We start from the raw sequence: 15,135 nt of genomic DNA, 5'->3' as shown, positions 1-15,135 counted from the left end.
TTGGCACATTTACGAGCATATTTCGCAGAATGACACATAATTTGTGAAATTTTTTCAGATTGGCACATTCTAGCTTGGCACATTTTTTGTGTCATTTTTATGTGCCATTTCTTGGCACATTTTGTTTGGCACATTTTTTGTGCCAATATTTTGTGCCATTTTTTGGCACATTTTTTTTGGCACATTTTCTGGTACATGTGCCAAACGAACCCGCAACCCCTATTGAGCAACCTGCTTTTGAATTCGTTTTAGCGTAACCACCCAAACTATTCAAGCGAATCTCTTACCGTCACACCTTACTATTGTCATGTCACGTGCTAACCCATCATTGTCGTGCTATTGTGACGTCACGTTTTGTTACAACAATTTTAAAATTCAAACTTTTGGTGATTCTTTCTCCTTTTTCCGCTATAATTTTTGCACAATTTTGTTTAATTTTTACTAATTAATTAAAATATTTTAATAAGCTTCATCCTTATTTAATTTGTTAATTAAAAATTCTTTTTTTTTACATAACTTTTACAAATTAAAAAAAAAATTAATTTACAAAACAATCTTTCACTTTTACACAACACCTGCTTTTAAAATTGTCCATTGTTGTTCAATAATCGGACAATGGATTATTCCATGACGTCACACTAGCTTGTTCAGAATCATTAAACCGTCATAAACCGTCGTTAAATTATCAACATCTGCGCTTTTTAATATTTTAACACTTTAACTATTGCCTTTAATAATAAGTGGGATTATATTTAATTCTAGTAAAGAATTAACGTTTATTCAAAACACTTTTTATTATTAAAATTGTTCGTTAATCATTTTTTTTTATATATATCTTCGATGTGGGAAAGTCGAATGCGCGACTTAAACATAGAGTAACATCAGTTACTCTGACCCAGTCTCGAGTTGCCTTTGTCAGTTTGGGATATTATAGATTATAATTGCCCGATATTTAAGCTGCTGATTAAGTTGTAGCGGTCTCGGTCGACCCAATCGGAAGGTTTTATTTTTAAGTTAAAGACAGTTAATTGTTTTTTTTAACTAGCTAATTGCTTGTCTGCTGGTTAGGAATTCTTAAATTAACCACGCAGGTGAATTCACTGTATAATTATATTATACGGCAATTTCTTATAAAGTCGAATTCAAATTTCATTAACGGTCAATCCAAAACGTAAAATTCCAAAATCCAAAATACAACTACTTTGTAGAAAGGCATAAGATAACTAATCAAAAGGAAAAACAAAGAATCGAATCCCATGTCAAAAGCAAACCTCAGATTTTAAAAACAAGTTTAAGATTAAAAGACATATCAAAATAGGAGTTAATATAAGGTTTTGATGAAATCAAGAAACGATAACAAAAATAATTCTCTAGTTAAATTTAATTGTTTTTAATGTGAATGAAAGGTTAGCTTATGCACAATAAGCTACATCATCCCAGCTAAAGGAGAGCCCGGGGTAACAAAAATGAAAAAAAAATACACACGATATAAGCATAAAGAAAAATACAATCTACTAATTATTTTTTAAAAGTGAAGAAAAAATATACAGTGTCATATTTTTTATTTGATTTTTAACATTTTATTTAATTTTTTGGTAGTAGAAAACATTACAATAGCAATAACACATAAAAATACGAGCGACACAATATAATACGAAGTAAAGCTTAAGCGGTAATGGCAAAAAATATAATGTTCTTTACATACTCTCAGATAATTTTGAGCGAATTACCTGATCCCTAACATGTTTTGCCCCCCTTTCTGACCGCTTACGCCTCTGGTGTGTGCGATTTTGGGTTTCAAGAGAGGTTTTAGGTTTTAAATTTAGGTTTAATTTTTCATTAATTTTGGTTCGAAAAGGTTAAAGAGGGCCTAGGATAGGTGTGAAAAATAGTCAAAAACTGTAAAAAAATGAAACAATAATAAGAAAACGGAAAAGATTAGTTTGGTGATACGACGGCCTGTCGTCGACATAGTCAGAGCAGTGTTGTCGCGGTAAACAAGTAAGTTTGCTTCGGTAACAATATTAAAAGACACGTCAGATGGGCAATTATTATAAATTGCATTTGTGGACAAATCAGGATTTGTGTTCTTTGTGAAAGGTTCTTCATTAGAGCTCTCTTCCTTAGGAAAGGTAAGACTCTTGACCTGACTAGAACTAGAAATTTCTTATGTATTGTCATTCGCCAATGACATAATTTCTTCATTAAGATCTTCTGTTATTTGCATCCTCGGTACTTTGCCGGTGCTTCGTAATTCATCTTCGGTCCCTGCCGGTATATTATTTATTTCTTCTTTATTTTTCTTTCGCATTCTCGGTACTTTGCCGGTGCTTATTAATGTAACTTCGGCCTTTGCCGGTTTAATAGTTATTTTCTCCTCCCTTAACTTTTGCATTCTCGGTACTTTGCCGGTGCTTAAATTTTTCACGTCCCTCTCGGTAAGTTTTTCTTCATCATTAGGAACATGAATCATCTGTATGCATCCAGAATGATCAGAACATGATGGGTTATTTGATATCGAGATGTTTGACAAAGGTAAATCAACGCAATGGGGTGTACAGTCCTGACAGTGTTTGCCCAAGTTTTTAAAAGGTCTTATTTTCTCGACATACGTGGAATAAAACAAGAATCAGTTACAGGTACGTTTGACAATTCCACACACTCATTTGTAGGTTTGTGACACAGCAGGTTTCTAGCAAAATCAGTAGATAAGTTCAAGTTTATTTACGGGCCAAATCCTATACACAGATCCCGTGTTAATAAGAAAAGAATTGTGTGAGCGATAATCAAATATATAAAACATGTGATAAGTAATACAATTAAAGTGTTATTTGAGAATGTCCACAATTCACTGGGTTAAGTAGAAATAAACTTTATCATCATAAACGTTTCGAAAACTTCGGCAAATAAAAACGATTGTGCGGTGGGTTTCCCGCGGCTACAGAAATTTTCTTCGAGGTTGTCCAGTTTGATCATCAGGCATAGTTCGAAACATAAAAAAAACTGGGAAAAGAATAATTCAAAGTCTCAGAGGTATGGGGTAAACGAAATAAATAGTTAGCAAAAACAGATTTAACAGCATGGGTAGGGTGTAAGTTAGATAAGGTAAAGGTAGATGCCATGGTTGGGTTAAGAACCTGGTCACCGGTTAAAATACATTACCCTACGATATCGCGTTGCCCCACCTAACATTTTTAGTGCCATTACAACCTAAGTCAACATCATTACCAGAAAATTAAAATCAACATTATCACGAAAAGATACAACTCTCTTATTAGACTGATTACGTTTAGAAAATAAAGAGGGTAACATAATCGTTAAATACAATATAATTATACACTACATAAAACACCAAAAATATATACTCATAATATACAAAAATAAAAAGGGTACTTATTGTTCGTTGACGAAGATCTTCTTGTTGGTATGGTCAACACGGGCTTGCTGATATAAGACAATAAATCCAAACAGTATTGCGTCCAACATTTTTGCGATGTTCACAGCGTGAGTCAGGTGCTACAAGTCCTGATTGTTAGAATTCTCACACTTTAATCACAGAGGGCAGTCACCAATTTGTAGCGGTCTCGGTCGACCCAATCGGAAGGTTTTTGAATAGTTAAAGATAGTTAATTGTTTTTCTTAACTAGCTAATTGCTTGTCTGCTGGTTAGGAATTCTTAAATTAACCACGCAGGTGAATTCACTGTATAATTATATTATACGGCAATTTCTTATAAAGTCGAATTCAAATTTCATTAACGGTCAATCCAAAACGTAAAATTCCAAAATCCAAAATACAACTACTTTGTAGAAAGGCATAAGATAACTAATCAAAAGGAAAAACAAATAATCGAATCCCATGTCAAAAGCAAACCTCAGATTTTAAAAACAAGTTTAAGATTAAAAGACATATCAAAATAGGAGTTAATATAAGGTTTTGATGAAATCAAGAAACGATAACAAAAATAATTCCCACCAAATGTGAAATAGTTAAATTTAATTGTTTTTAATGTGAATGAAAGGTTAGCTTATGCACAATAAGCTACAAAGTGCTGACTCAGCAGGAGTTCGTATCGTTTATAGCGCCTTACTGAGGGACGCTACAGCATGGAAGCAGTAAGGATTAAACCCACGACCTCATGTGCGGTGTAGCAAGTGTTCTTACCATTACACCACGCTGCCGGTTTTTTAATTTTTGTTTATAAATAAAATTTTAGTATTTTTTTTTAATAATTTTTTTGTTTGATTAAAATTTTATTAAAAAAATAAGTTACATATTTTATTTAAATTAAAAAAACAAATTACAGAATTTTTAATTAAAATAATTTGTTTATATTTTGAACTATTTTAGTATATTATAAAATTGAGGATAAACGTTGTTGTTGTTAAAAATATTAAATTGTATTTGTGCTTACTGAAGCGGACAGGGTTAAAGGTTAACTGAAAACGATTTTCGTTAAAAAATTTAAAAATTTTGTTTTCAAATTTGCAAATTAATTTGTTAAACAGGATCTACTAATGTTGGTTTAAATAGAATTGCAATTAAGTTTACAGGTAAGCATTTAATTAAGTTTAAGATAAACAACGCGTGGGGTTAGTTGAGCGACTTTTCTGATTCAATTTAGTTATCTCAGTATCTTGACAAATATTTTAAAGTAACTTTTGAACTTTATATATTTATCCTCGATGTGGGAAGGTTGACCACACGGCCTAAACATAAGGTAACAATTGTTACCCCGACTTAATTTCAAGTTGCTTCTGTCAGTTTGGGATATTGTTGATTATTAATGACAGTTAGACCGTCAGTTTGTTGTCTACTCACTGACAGACTGAGACTTCAATTCTTACTACAAAACAGCGCCATAGCACATACAGACAAAAGCACAGCAGCATGAAGCAGTTTGGGTTAACTAGGTTAACAAGCAACCAAATTGGTTTTATTAAATGGGTTGTTTATGATTTTGATGCTTCAGCTAATTTAACATCACTTAGTTTGTTAAAATCTTGGTTATGGCCAGTCTGGAAAGTAGGACAGCGTGCAAGCACGAGATTTTTTTCAGTAAAAAAGTTTACACCTGAAAATAACGTTTTGCGCGCCTGGTTTAGAAAAAAAATGTACACGTGCAATACTGGCGCTTTGTGGTGGCATATTTAAGCCAAATTAAAGTAAATCACTAAAAATGTGAACGAAAAGTATTAGCACATGCGGTCACATCATTTTTTATGCTTGCACGCGCGAGATCTCGTTGAAAACTGTCCTTCTTTCCAAACTGGGGTTATCGAACTAAATAAAGGCAATCTGAATCGCGATTTAAATTCTTGTTAAAAATTTTAGTTAAGAAATAATTTGCTGACAACATGGCCAGTGGAATACGACACAAGGTCATCGACCCGACCTTGGGTCATTCTCGCATCACTGATTATGAGGTCACTGGAGCAAATCGTGAGTTGGCTGATGGTTTAAACTCGGTATGGGATAAAGTGAATGGGGCAAAAGCAGTAGTAAGTTAATATGAAAATAAAAAGTTGCACTTAGTTATCACAATAACTCTTTCACTTTTTGTTATTTCACATTTATTTAATCATTTGGCTTTTAATCATTCTGTAAAGAAAGTTATGATTTGTTTTTTTATTTTATTGCAGCTTCAGAAAATTGATCGAAGGCTGGAAGAATCAAATGTTCCGATGAACGACGTTCCATTTGGGGAAACTTTGATGGTGAGTTGTTGGTTTTGCCTCAATTTCAACATTTAAAATAAATGGTCTTTCAATAATAAATTTAAACTGGACTATTAAATGACGGCCCTTACAATTTTTTTTTTGTACTTCATGTCCAATTTTCTCTTCTACTTTACGGTCAACGCTGATTTTTTTATTGATTTTCTATTCTTGCTAATTCTTTCTTGTACTTTATAATTTTTAACTTTTTGAAGAAAGTTAACGTAGAAGTGATCCTAAATGTTTTTAGTATTTAAATGTTTTATTTTAATACCAGTATAAAGTTTAAAAAATGTTTAATTTTGAAATGTTTTAAACAGATCCGAAATCCTCGAACGGGCGTCCTTTCCTCATCATTAAGGTCAACTGGAACTCATCAAGGGTCAAGTGGAGGTCATCAACGGTTAACTGGAGGTCACCAAAGGTCAACAGAAGGTCAAACTCGAAGTCCGAGGGTCGGGTTTAGGGAACCAATCGTTTCTTATCATGAGAAACACGATCCAACAAAATATTTAGGTATATATTCTTTTAAAAATAAAAATTTTTTGTTTCCTTGTCTTAAACTTTTTTATCTTCAGGTTACTATGACGATCGATCAATGTCAACGATCAACAACGATTTTGGTGGAAGTTTTTCTGCTCGAGATCATAAGAAAGTCGATTATGATGCGCTGAGGGTGTCGTACAAGGGGGAGCCCCAGTGGGGAGATTCCCTTCCGAAACCATTCATCGAAAATTTCACTGAAGTTGGGTTGAGTCCAAAAGACAAACCAGCTGAGGCTCGAAACTTAAACTTGGATGTAACTTTTGAACCCCAACCTTTAAGGCCCCAAGGTCGTGACCTAAGGTCAGCTGGAGTTGCAAATGTTGTTGTAAACCATTCTTATTCATCATTGGTTGGTCGCAGTCCACCGCACATGCGTTATGACGTCACAAAGCAGAAGAAAAAGTTGGAAGGAAATTCAGAAGCACTCGCAAAATTAAAAGAAAAAATCAAGAAACAAAAAGAAAACAGGTGAAAATTTGAAAGCTTTTGGTACAAGAAAAAGGTTAAGTTGTTGGTTTAAGCTTTTGTTAAAATTTTAACAATGAACAACTTTAAATCAACTTTTATTGTGTTTCGAATTCAGACAAAATTTTCAGTTTTTATAAAAATTTAAGCTTGCTGAAGTCAGATAATTTCAATAAATTTTTACAAGGTCACCTTCAAGCATGAGTGATTACACGGCACATCGACGTTATGATGAGGACACTCCTATTGTGACATCATCAGTGATCGCTGAACCAGATCGCCCTCTAGTGAGAAAAATTGCAGCAGGACCAGCTGCCCCGAAATACAAAGTTAGTTGGACAATAATTTAAAGTTTTTATTTTTTTAATTTTTATCTTTTTTGTAAGGAATGGGAATTAAACTTGAGACTTATTTTTTTAATAATTGTTAAACACATAAAATAAAAATTATAACGATTTTAGTTTTAAAAGTCCAGGATTTTTAAATAAATGATATTTCAATTATAAGTTCAGTTATTTGATTTTTTAAAAGTTAAATTTTTACCATTTTTGGAAGCTTTAATATTGCAATAATTCAAGTTCGAGTCCACAGTTTTCGAATAAATAATAAATTGTTTCTTTTCAGGGTTTTAGTGCAGTAGAAACCAGGTTAAAAACACCGGATGGAAAGGTATGGAAGGAAGATGGAACCAACTTTAAACAACTGCAAACTAAAAGAGGTTTGTGATGTCATAATTTTACTTTGTTGTTCTTCAATTACTTGCAAAAGGTGGTGGAAATCAAGTTCTACTCAATTACTTTAAAGCTTTTTCACTTTAGTTCCGTGATTTTTTTGTAAATTAAATTTTTTTAGTTGCCACAAAGTTGTTTAAACATGAACAAAAAGGGGCTCACTCTAGTGGTGGAAAGGTTATTTCGAACAAAAAAAGAGGACAAAAAAGTAATTCCAAGCCCAAGCCAGTGAGAAAAATTGGTGAGTTTAAAATCTTCAAGATATTGGCGCTATTTTTATAGTTAGTGTCACTGAACACAAAAATTATTTTAACTTTAAATAATTTTACCTAATCTTCAAGTTATACAACTTTAATTTAAATAAAAAAAGGGAAGCCCTGTTTGTGATGACGTAGAAAGTACTAGCTTGTATACATTCACTATGCTAGTTAGTACTTTCTACGTCACACGAAAAATATGGTAACCTTGGTTTTAATGTAAATGATTTTTCAGTATTTTTGAAAATTAAATTGTAAGTACCACAGACATTTTTTAAAAGTTTTAAAACCATTTTGTGATTCAGTGTCAACCATACTAACGTGCTATATCACTTACAAAATTGCGAAACTCTCTAATATAAAAAGTTTTTAATTATTTTAGTTAAAATTCAATCTGACAACCCTGAGCACAAAAAATCGATTATCACCCCCTTCTCTTGGAGGGACCACCCTGCGTTAAAAGCGAATGGACCCCCCTCAAAACAAGCAAGGTCAAGGTCACCACGGAAAGTTCACAGCCCTCCTTCTAAATTACCACAAACTCCTGCAAAATTAGGGAAAGATTTACCACAAAATACTGCAGAAGCAGAGAAGGAATTACCACAAACTTCTGCAAAAGATGATAAAGACACATTTCCAAATGGTTTTTAAATATTGAGATTAAATTTTTCTAAATTTGTTTTTATTAAAAATAACTTTTATTGTAAAATTTTTTTTAATTTTTCATCAGAAATAAATGACAACTCTGAAACTGAAAAATCGAAAAACGAAAATGACAACACTGTTGAGGATAAACTGGAAAATGGTAAATACTTTTTAAATTATATTTATTAAAAGTTTTTAAAATTCTAAAAATTTTTTTAGCAAACTTATCGTCCGCTGTCAAAGGCATCCTAAACGACCTTCACCTTGACTCGTCCTCTGATGATGAGGGGTCAGAGGTTACAACCCCAAGGGTTACTGTGAAGACTCCATCTAAGGTCGTAATTGATGTTACTCCATGTTTAGGTCGCGCGTTTCACCTTCCCACATCGAGGATAAACATTTAAAACCTCCTTTTTAATTTTTAGTGCTTTGTGGTACTTGGGTGTTGCCAACAACAAATTAAAATCAATTCCCGATAATTTCGGATCTCAATTTACCGAGTTATATTCAATCGATTACTCTGGTAATCTTTTGGAAACCCTGCCTGTAATTCCAAGTAATTCCACTCAACTTTATTTCAACAACAACAAAATACCAAAGATCCCTGTCGGAGCACTAAATGGCGCTACAGAGCTGTATGAAGTTTTCCTTGCCGATAATTTAATTTCTGAGATCGACGATCAATCTTTCCAAGGAGCCGATAAACTGAGATGGCTTGACCTTTCTGTAAGTATTGTGATGTCATAACCGTTGTGGTGTCATGACTGTTGTGATGTCATAAATGTTGTGATGTCATAAATTTTAAGATGTCATTATTGTTGTGATGTCATAAATGTTAAGATGTCATAACTGCTGTGATGTCATACGTGTTAAGATGTCATAACTCTTATGATGTCATAGAAATGATGTTATGATTATGTTATCATCTACAAATTTTTTCTTTTAACAGAACAACCAAATAACTGCAGTGGACGACAATATGTTTATGTATGCCACGTTTGAAGGACTTTACCTAACCGGAAACGACCTTCAGTCTGTTTCCAACAATGCATTTGCAAGTTCAAAGTCAACCATGACTCGGTTACGCTTGGATGACAACCTTCTAACTGACCTTGACCCGGTCGTGATGTCACAATTAACAAATAACAATCTTCGAGTCTGGCTGGGAAACAATCCATGGTCGTGTGATTGTGATTTACAGGTTTGTGGTTTCTTGCATTTCTTAAATTACATTTAAAGGGGATAACATTGTTTAAATTTTGTTGTTAATTAAAGGGAATCTTCTACAGAAGAAATATTTAATAAAAAAATGTCTTATTGGCAGAAAGTCTTGTTTTTTTGAGCATATTTTTTTTGGTAATAGGGTTTAAGTAATAAATGTTTGTCATTATGAGCTAATATTTTCAGGACTTGGACACCTACATAAGCGACAATCCAGAGAAGATCTACGATGAAAATTTAATGATGTGTGCAGACACAATAGACCTCGTCAGTGACGTCAACTTTGTTGCATTGTGCTCCTCTGTGATCGGGGATGATAACCTGGCTCTCATCATCTCTCTTCCCATTGTCGGAGCAATCCTTTTGTTCCTTGTCATCTCGTTTATTGTGTTTACGGGGGGCAAGAAGAACGCATCGAGTAAGTCTTGTGTGATGTCATAATTGTACTTTATGTTAGCGTTTGTGATGCCATGATTATGCTTTTATTGTGGTTCATGATGTCATAAACGCTCCTGTGGGTTTGTGATGTCATAATTTATTAATTTTTTTGTTGTAGAATTGAGCATCGTTGCTATGGACAACGACTCCCATCCTTACGAGGAGATCAAGATAAACTCTAGTCAAAAAAACCCGGCCTACGATTATGACACTGGGTTCTAAGCATTATGACGATTATGATGTCATCATCTAACTACTAATTATCTTATAATTATTTTTAATTTTTCACTCCAACAAATAAAGTTAAAAGTTTTATTCCAAATATTAACAAAAGTTTAAGAATAAATCACAATCTAAAATAAAGAAGAAAATCCGAAGAAAATATTTCCAAAGTTTTTGTCGAGTTATTGTTGGTTCTGATTTTCAAACCACATCATATCCTGTAAATAGATCTAATTATTAGTATTCATGCGCTAAATTAATAAAATTACAACATGCAAATTAATTTTGGTCTTGGTCTTCAAACCACATCATGTCCTGTAAATAGATCTGATTATTAGTATTCATCCGCCAATTAAATACATATATGTTTGGGTAATATTTTTAAATCACTTTTTAGCATCTGTAAGTAACACCAAAGTATGTATTCCTCCGCTAGAAATACCACTTAAACCCTTTGTTTGTTATTCTTAAATACCGGTAGTTATAATAACCATATTACTCCGCGATAAAACCAGTTAATCGGCAATAAACGTATTCATCCGCTATACTTACGATAAGGAAAGTAGCTCCCAATATCGTGGCCTTCAACTTAACATCCAAGTCTTGTGGAACTAAACAAATATTTAAAGAATTAAAATTGGTTTTTGACACTGTTCTTAATGGTTCGGTATGGAACAATGAATATTTGGGCCTGGAAGTGGTCGGAACACCTGGCTTCACTACATGAGGTCCTGGGTTCGATTCCCACTGATCTCATGCTGTAGCGCCCTTGAGTAAGGCACTATAAACGGTATGAACTCCTGCTGACCCAGCACTTAATCAGCAGCATAATTACCAGGAAATTTTAATCTATAATATCCCAAACTAACACAGGCAACTCGGTAGACTGGGTCAGGGTAACTGATGTTACTCTATCTTTGCTCACATTGAGGATAAACTTAGAGGACTCACAGGTAGCGCTAAAGTTGGTGGCATCCGTGAACATCTCCTTAACCAGACCCGACCACTGTTTAGAGATCTTTCCGACCGGTTGTTGATCCTGGGTGAAAATCTCGAACGGGAAGTCGCAGGTGCAACAGATCCCGTGACAAATACAACAAGGTCCTTGGATGTTGAAGATCACGTTCCCACTCGCGTCCGCGATCGTGTAATTCGGCTTCCAACATGACTGCCTACGTCATAATAAAAATATTATTAACGTCACTCTTTTCTACGACCTTATACGTCATACTAACAACAGCTACGTCACAACAATGACCCCAACGTCATTATCACAACAGCTACGTCACAATCATGACCGCCTACGTCATACCTACGACCCCTTACGTCATACTAACAACAGCTACGTCACAACAATGCCCCTTATGTCATTGTTACAATCAGGACATCCTACGTCACAATCAGGACCCCCTACGTCACAATCAGGACCCCCTACGTCATACTAACGACAGCTACGTCACAACAATGACCTTCCACGCCACTGTAACAATAGCTACTTCACAATCATGACCGCCTACTTCATACTTAAGACCCCTTACGTCATACTAACAATAGCTACGTCACAACAATGCCCTTATGTCATTGTCACAATCAGGACCCCCTACGTCACAATCAGGACCCCCTACGTCATACTTACGGCACCATACGTCATACTAACGACAGCTACGTCACAACAATGACCTTCCACGTCACTGTAACAACAGCTACGTAACAATCAAGATCGCAACGTCATACTTACGACCCCATACGTCATACTAACAACAGCAACGTCACAACAATTGCAATGTACGTCACTGTCACAATAGCTACGTCACAATCATGACCGCCTACGTCATACTTACGATTGTCTGATCTTCCCGATGACGTTTCCCGGAGGAGCTTCGACGTCGATCTCATGAGCGCAACAATCCTGGTTCGCGCACCAACAACATCCGGCCCAGCATTTAAATGGACGCGTCATCCTTATCACCTCCTACGTCATAATGTATTAGTTATTGTGACGTTATGAAAAGGAAACTACTTATGACGTCATACTTACGTTGCCAAGGTTATCGACGACGTGCATCATAAAACCTCTCTGGTTCCCGCAACAAATTCTCATGCACAGCTCAGATTCTGTAAAAATATTCATCCGCGTAAAATTATAATCATCCGCGAAAACGAAAAATGTTTTCGCCTTTTTTAAAAACATTTAACCGTTTAAGTGTATTCATCCGCGATAACACTATACTTGATTCAATTTCTGTTTAGCGGTAACCACGTCAACAAACATGTATTCATCCGCGCTTAAAATAAATTTGCCATTGTTAGGGAACAGCGCTTAAAATAAATTTGCCATTGTTAGGGAACTTTGTTGCACAATGTTCAATCGCTTTCCATTCCCACATAACAATACCCGAACAAGTGACGTCATAGACTAATAATTGTTAAATTTACCTTCATGTGCAAAGTAGCATTGCTGACCAACACTGTTCTTGATCGCGTATCTGTTCTTTGTCTCGATGTTCGTCAAAGCTAAAATTATTTGTGACGTCATAATTGGTTTAATTGTTCCAAATATAATTTAATTGAAAGTTTTATAAAAGTAGTTAACACACAAACTTCAACAAATTTTAACTTTTTGTGTTTGAAATGATGGCCTATATGACCATTTTGTGTTTGAAATGATGGCCTATATGACCATTTATATGACGTCACAAACCTTCAAAGAGTTCGACTTGTTGGTGGATAAGGAGTTGGTCAAGTTGGGTCAAATACTCGAGTCCTGGGGGGCAACCAGGAAGGGCTGGGGGGAGGTTCATCCATTGACCTTGTTGACCTTGGGGAGGTTGGTTGTACTGGGTTTGGAACTGCGGGGCGACCTGTGACAAAAGCAGTTATTACGTCATACAGGATAGTTTGTTATAACTTCCGGTTTAAAGTTGTTAAATATTTAGTTTTCAGCGTGGTAAGAGTTAATTTTACTAATTATTAATTTCTTTAATTAAATAATTGATATTTCTTTATTTTAAATATTTTACTAATTAATAATTTGTTTAATTAAAAATTTTAAATTGCAAATTTTTATTTTTCTAATATTTCTTATTTTAACATCAACTTTTTCGTTAATTATTGATTCCCAATTTAGTAATTTTAATTAATTATTTCGTTTAAAATAGCACAAATGTTACGTTATTATAACTTATATTATGACGTCATATTACCTGCCCTGGAGGCGGCGGATTCTTATAATCTTGGCTCATTTTCAAAAACTAAATATTCTTAAAATCTTAAAACTAAAAAATAATTTATTTTGGTTATAATTTAGTCTCTAAAGCGTTTGTAAACGAAAAAGCAATAGAATAACCCTTTCAAATTTATCCTATTTGGCACCAAAAGTTGACTTTAATAGGCAAAGGGTGGCTAATAAATAATACATTTTGCTACTTTCCGGTGCTTCAGTCTTAAGGCAATAAATTATTCTTGTTTTGTTATTTTAAAATTAATTTTCTTAATATTTTTGTTATATTAACAGAAACCTAAACTGAATTTTCATTTTCTGCTTTTTTAAATTTCTTAAAACTAAATTCCTTTTAAGATTTGTTATATGATTGTGACGTCATAAAGTCGGTTAATAGTAGATCATTATACACATTTAATCTAGAATCACTAGCTGACTAGAATTAATTTGTATTTTAAAACAAATTTTCTAAATATCAACGAACTTACGGTTTTCTTACATCACAAACCAACCTAGCAACCCGAACGTTTTCTTACATCACAAACCAACATATATATATTCTATATATTATATTCGCTATATGCATGATATCGTTTTAGCGTAACCACCCAAACTATTCAAGCGAATCTTTCAGAACTTTACGTCACGCTTTACTATTGTCATTCATCATTGTCGTGCTATTGTGACGTCACGTTTTGTTACAACAATTTTAAAATTCAAACTTTTGGTGATTCTTTCTCCTTTTTCCGCTATAATTTTCGCACAATTTTGTTTAATTTTTACTAATTAATTAAAATATTTTAATAAGCTTCATCCTTATTTAATTTGTTAATTAAAAATTTTTTTTTCAACTTAACTTTTACAAATTAAAAAAAAAATTAATTTACAAAACAATCTTTCACTTTTACACAACACTTGCTTTTAAAATTGTCCATTGTTGTTCAATAATCGGACAATGGATTATTCCATGACGTCACACTAGCTTGTTCAGAATCATTAAACCGTCATAAACCGTCGTTAAATTATCAACATCTGCGCTTTTTAATATTTTAACACTTTAACTATTGCCTTTAATAATAAGTGGGATTATATTTAATTCTAGTAAAGAATTAACGTTTATTCAAAACACTTTTTATTATTAAAATTGTTCGTTAATCATTTTTTTTTATATATATCTTCGATGTGGGAAAGTCGAATGCGCGACTTAAACATAGAGTAACATCAGTTACTCTGACCCAGTCTCGAGTTGCCTGTGGCAGTTTGGGATATTATAGATTATAATTGCCCGATATTTAAGCTGCTGATTAAGTGCTGACTCAGCAGGAGTTCGTATCGTTTATAGCGCCTTACTGAGGGACGCTACAGCATGGAAGCAGTAAGGATTAAACCCACGACCTCATGTGCGGTGTAGCAAGTGTTCTTACCATTACACCACGCTGCCGGTTTTTTAATTTTTGTTTATAAATAAAATTTTAGTATTTTTTTTTAATAATTTTTTTGTTTGATTAAAATTTTATTAAAAAATTAAGTTACATATTTTATTTAAATTAAAAAAACAAATTACAGAATTTTTAATTAAAATAATTTGTTTATATTTTGAACTATTTTAGTATATTATAAAATTGAGGATAAACGTTGTTGTTGTTAAAAATATTAAATTGTATTTGTGCTTA

The 15,135-nt window shown here is 33.5% G+C and overlaps 3 protein-coding genes across 5 annotated transcripts; 2 read left to right on the top strand and 1 right to left on the bottom strand.

Moving 5' to 3' along the window:
• Positions 1–4,433: 4,433 nt before the first annotated feature.
• LOC145743831 (uncharacterized) lies at positions 4,434–8,927 on the top strand. Of its 2 annotated transcripts, XM_082561887.1 has the most exons (12): positions 4,434–4,553; positions 5,335–5,501; positions 5,643–5,717; positions 6,038–6,233; positions 6,296–6,731; positions 6,916–7,057; positions 7,353–7,446; positions 7,581–7,700; positions 8,099–8,359; positions 8,447–8,521; positions 8,581–8,696; positions 8,787–8,927. In XM_082561887.1, the coding sequence occupies exons 2-12, from the start codon at positions 5,358–5,360 to the stop codon at positions 8,838–8,840; spliced, it is 1,713 nt and encodes a 570-aa protein (XP_082418013.1). In that variant the 5' UTR covers positions 4,434–4,553; positions 5,335–5,357; the 3' UTR covers positions 8,841–8,927. The 2 variants fall into 2 exon arrangements, with proteins under 2 accessions (XP_082418013.1, XP_082418012.1); XM_082561886.1 differs by having other exon boundaries at positions 8,581–8,866.
• On the top strand, positions 8,866–10,512 carry LOC145743836 (uncharacterized). The gene is made up of 4 exons (XM_082561892.1): positions 8,866–9,087; positions 9,311–9,562; positions 9,769–10,000; positions 10,139–10,512. Exons 2-4 carry the CDS (start codon positions 9,341–9,343, stop codon positions 10,240–10,242), a joined length of 558 nt encoding a protein of 185 aa, XP_082418018.1. The 5' UTR covers positions 8,866–9,087; positions 9,311–9,340; the 3' UTR covers positions 10,243–10,512.
• LOC145743834 (phospholipid scramblase 1-like) lies at positions 10,319–13,557 on the bottom strand. Of its 2 annotated transcripts, none has more exons than XM_082561891.1 (8): positions 13,446–13,557; positions 12,944–13,103; positions 12,679–12,756; positions 12,281–12,357; positions 12,084–12,214; positions 11,194–11,414; positions 10,795–10,853; positions 10,319–10,557 (listed from the first exon to the last, which is right to left on the bottom strand). In XM_082561891.1, the coding sequence occupies exons 1-8, from the start codon at positions 13,482–13,484 to the stop codon at positions 10,522–10,524; spliced, it is 801 nt and encodes a 266-aa protein (XP_082418017.1). In that variant the 5' UTR covers positions 13,485–13,557; the 3' UTR covers positions 10,319–10,521. The 2 variants fall into 2 exon arrangements, with proteins under 2 accessions (XP_082418017.1, XP_082418016.1); XM_082561890.1 differs by having other exon boundaries at positions 10,319–10,460.
• Positions 13,558–15,135: the final 1,578 nt, after the last annotated feature.

This window comes from Corella eumyota, chromosome 2 (assembly GCF_963082875.1).
Source record: "Corella eumyota chromosome 2, kaCorEumy4.1, whole genome shotgun sequence".
In the NCBI taxonomy this organism is placed as follows: domain Eukaryota; kingdom Metazoa; phylum Chordata; class Ascidiacea; order Phlebobranchia; family Corellidae; genus Corella; species Corella eumyota.
Note: the sequence above shows the minus strand (reverse complement) of the source record. Positions and strands in the feature narration are given on the sequence as shown.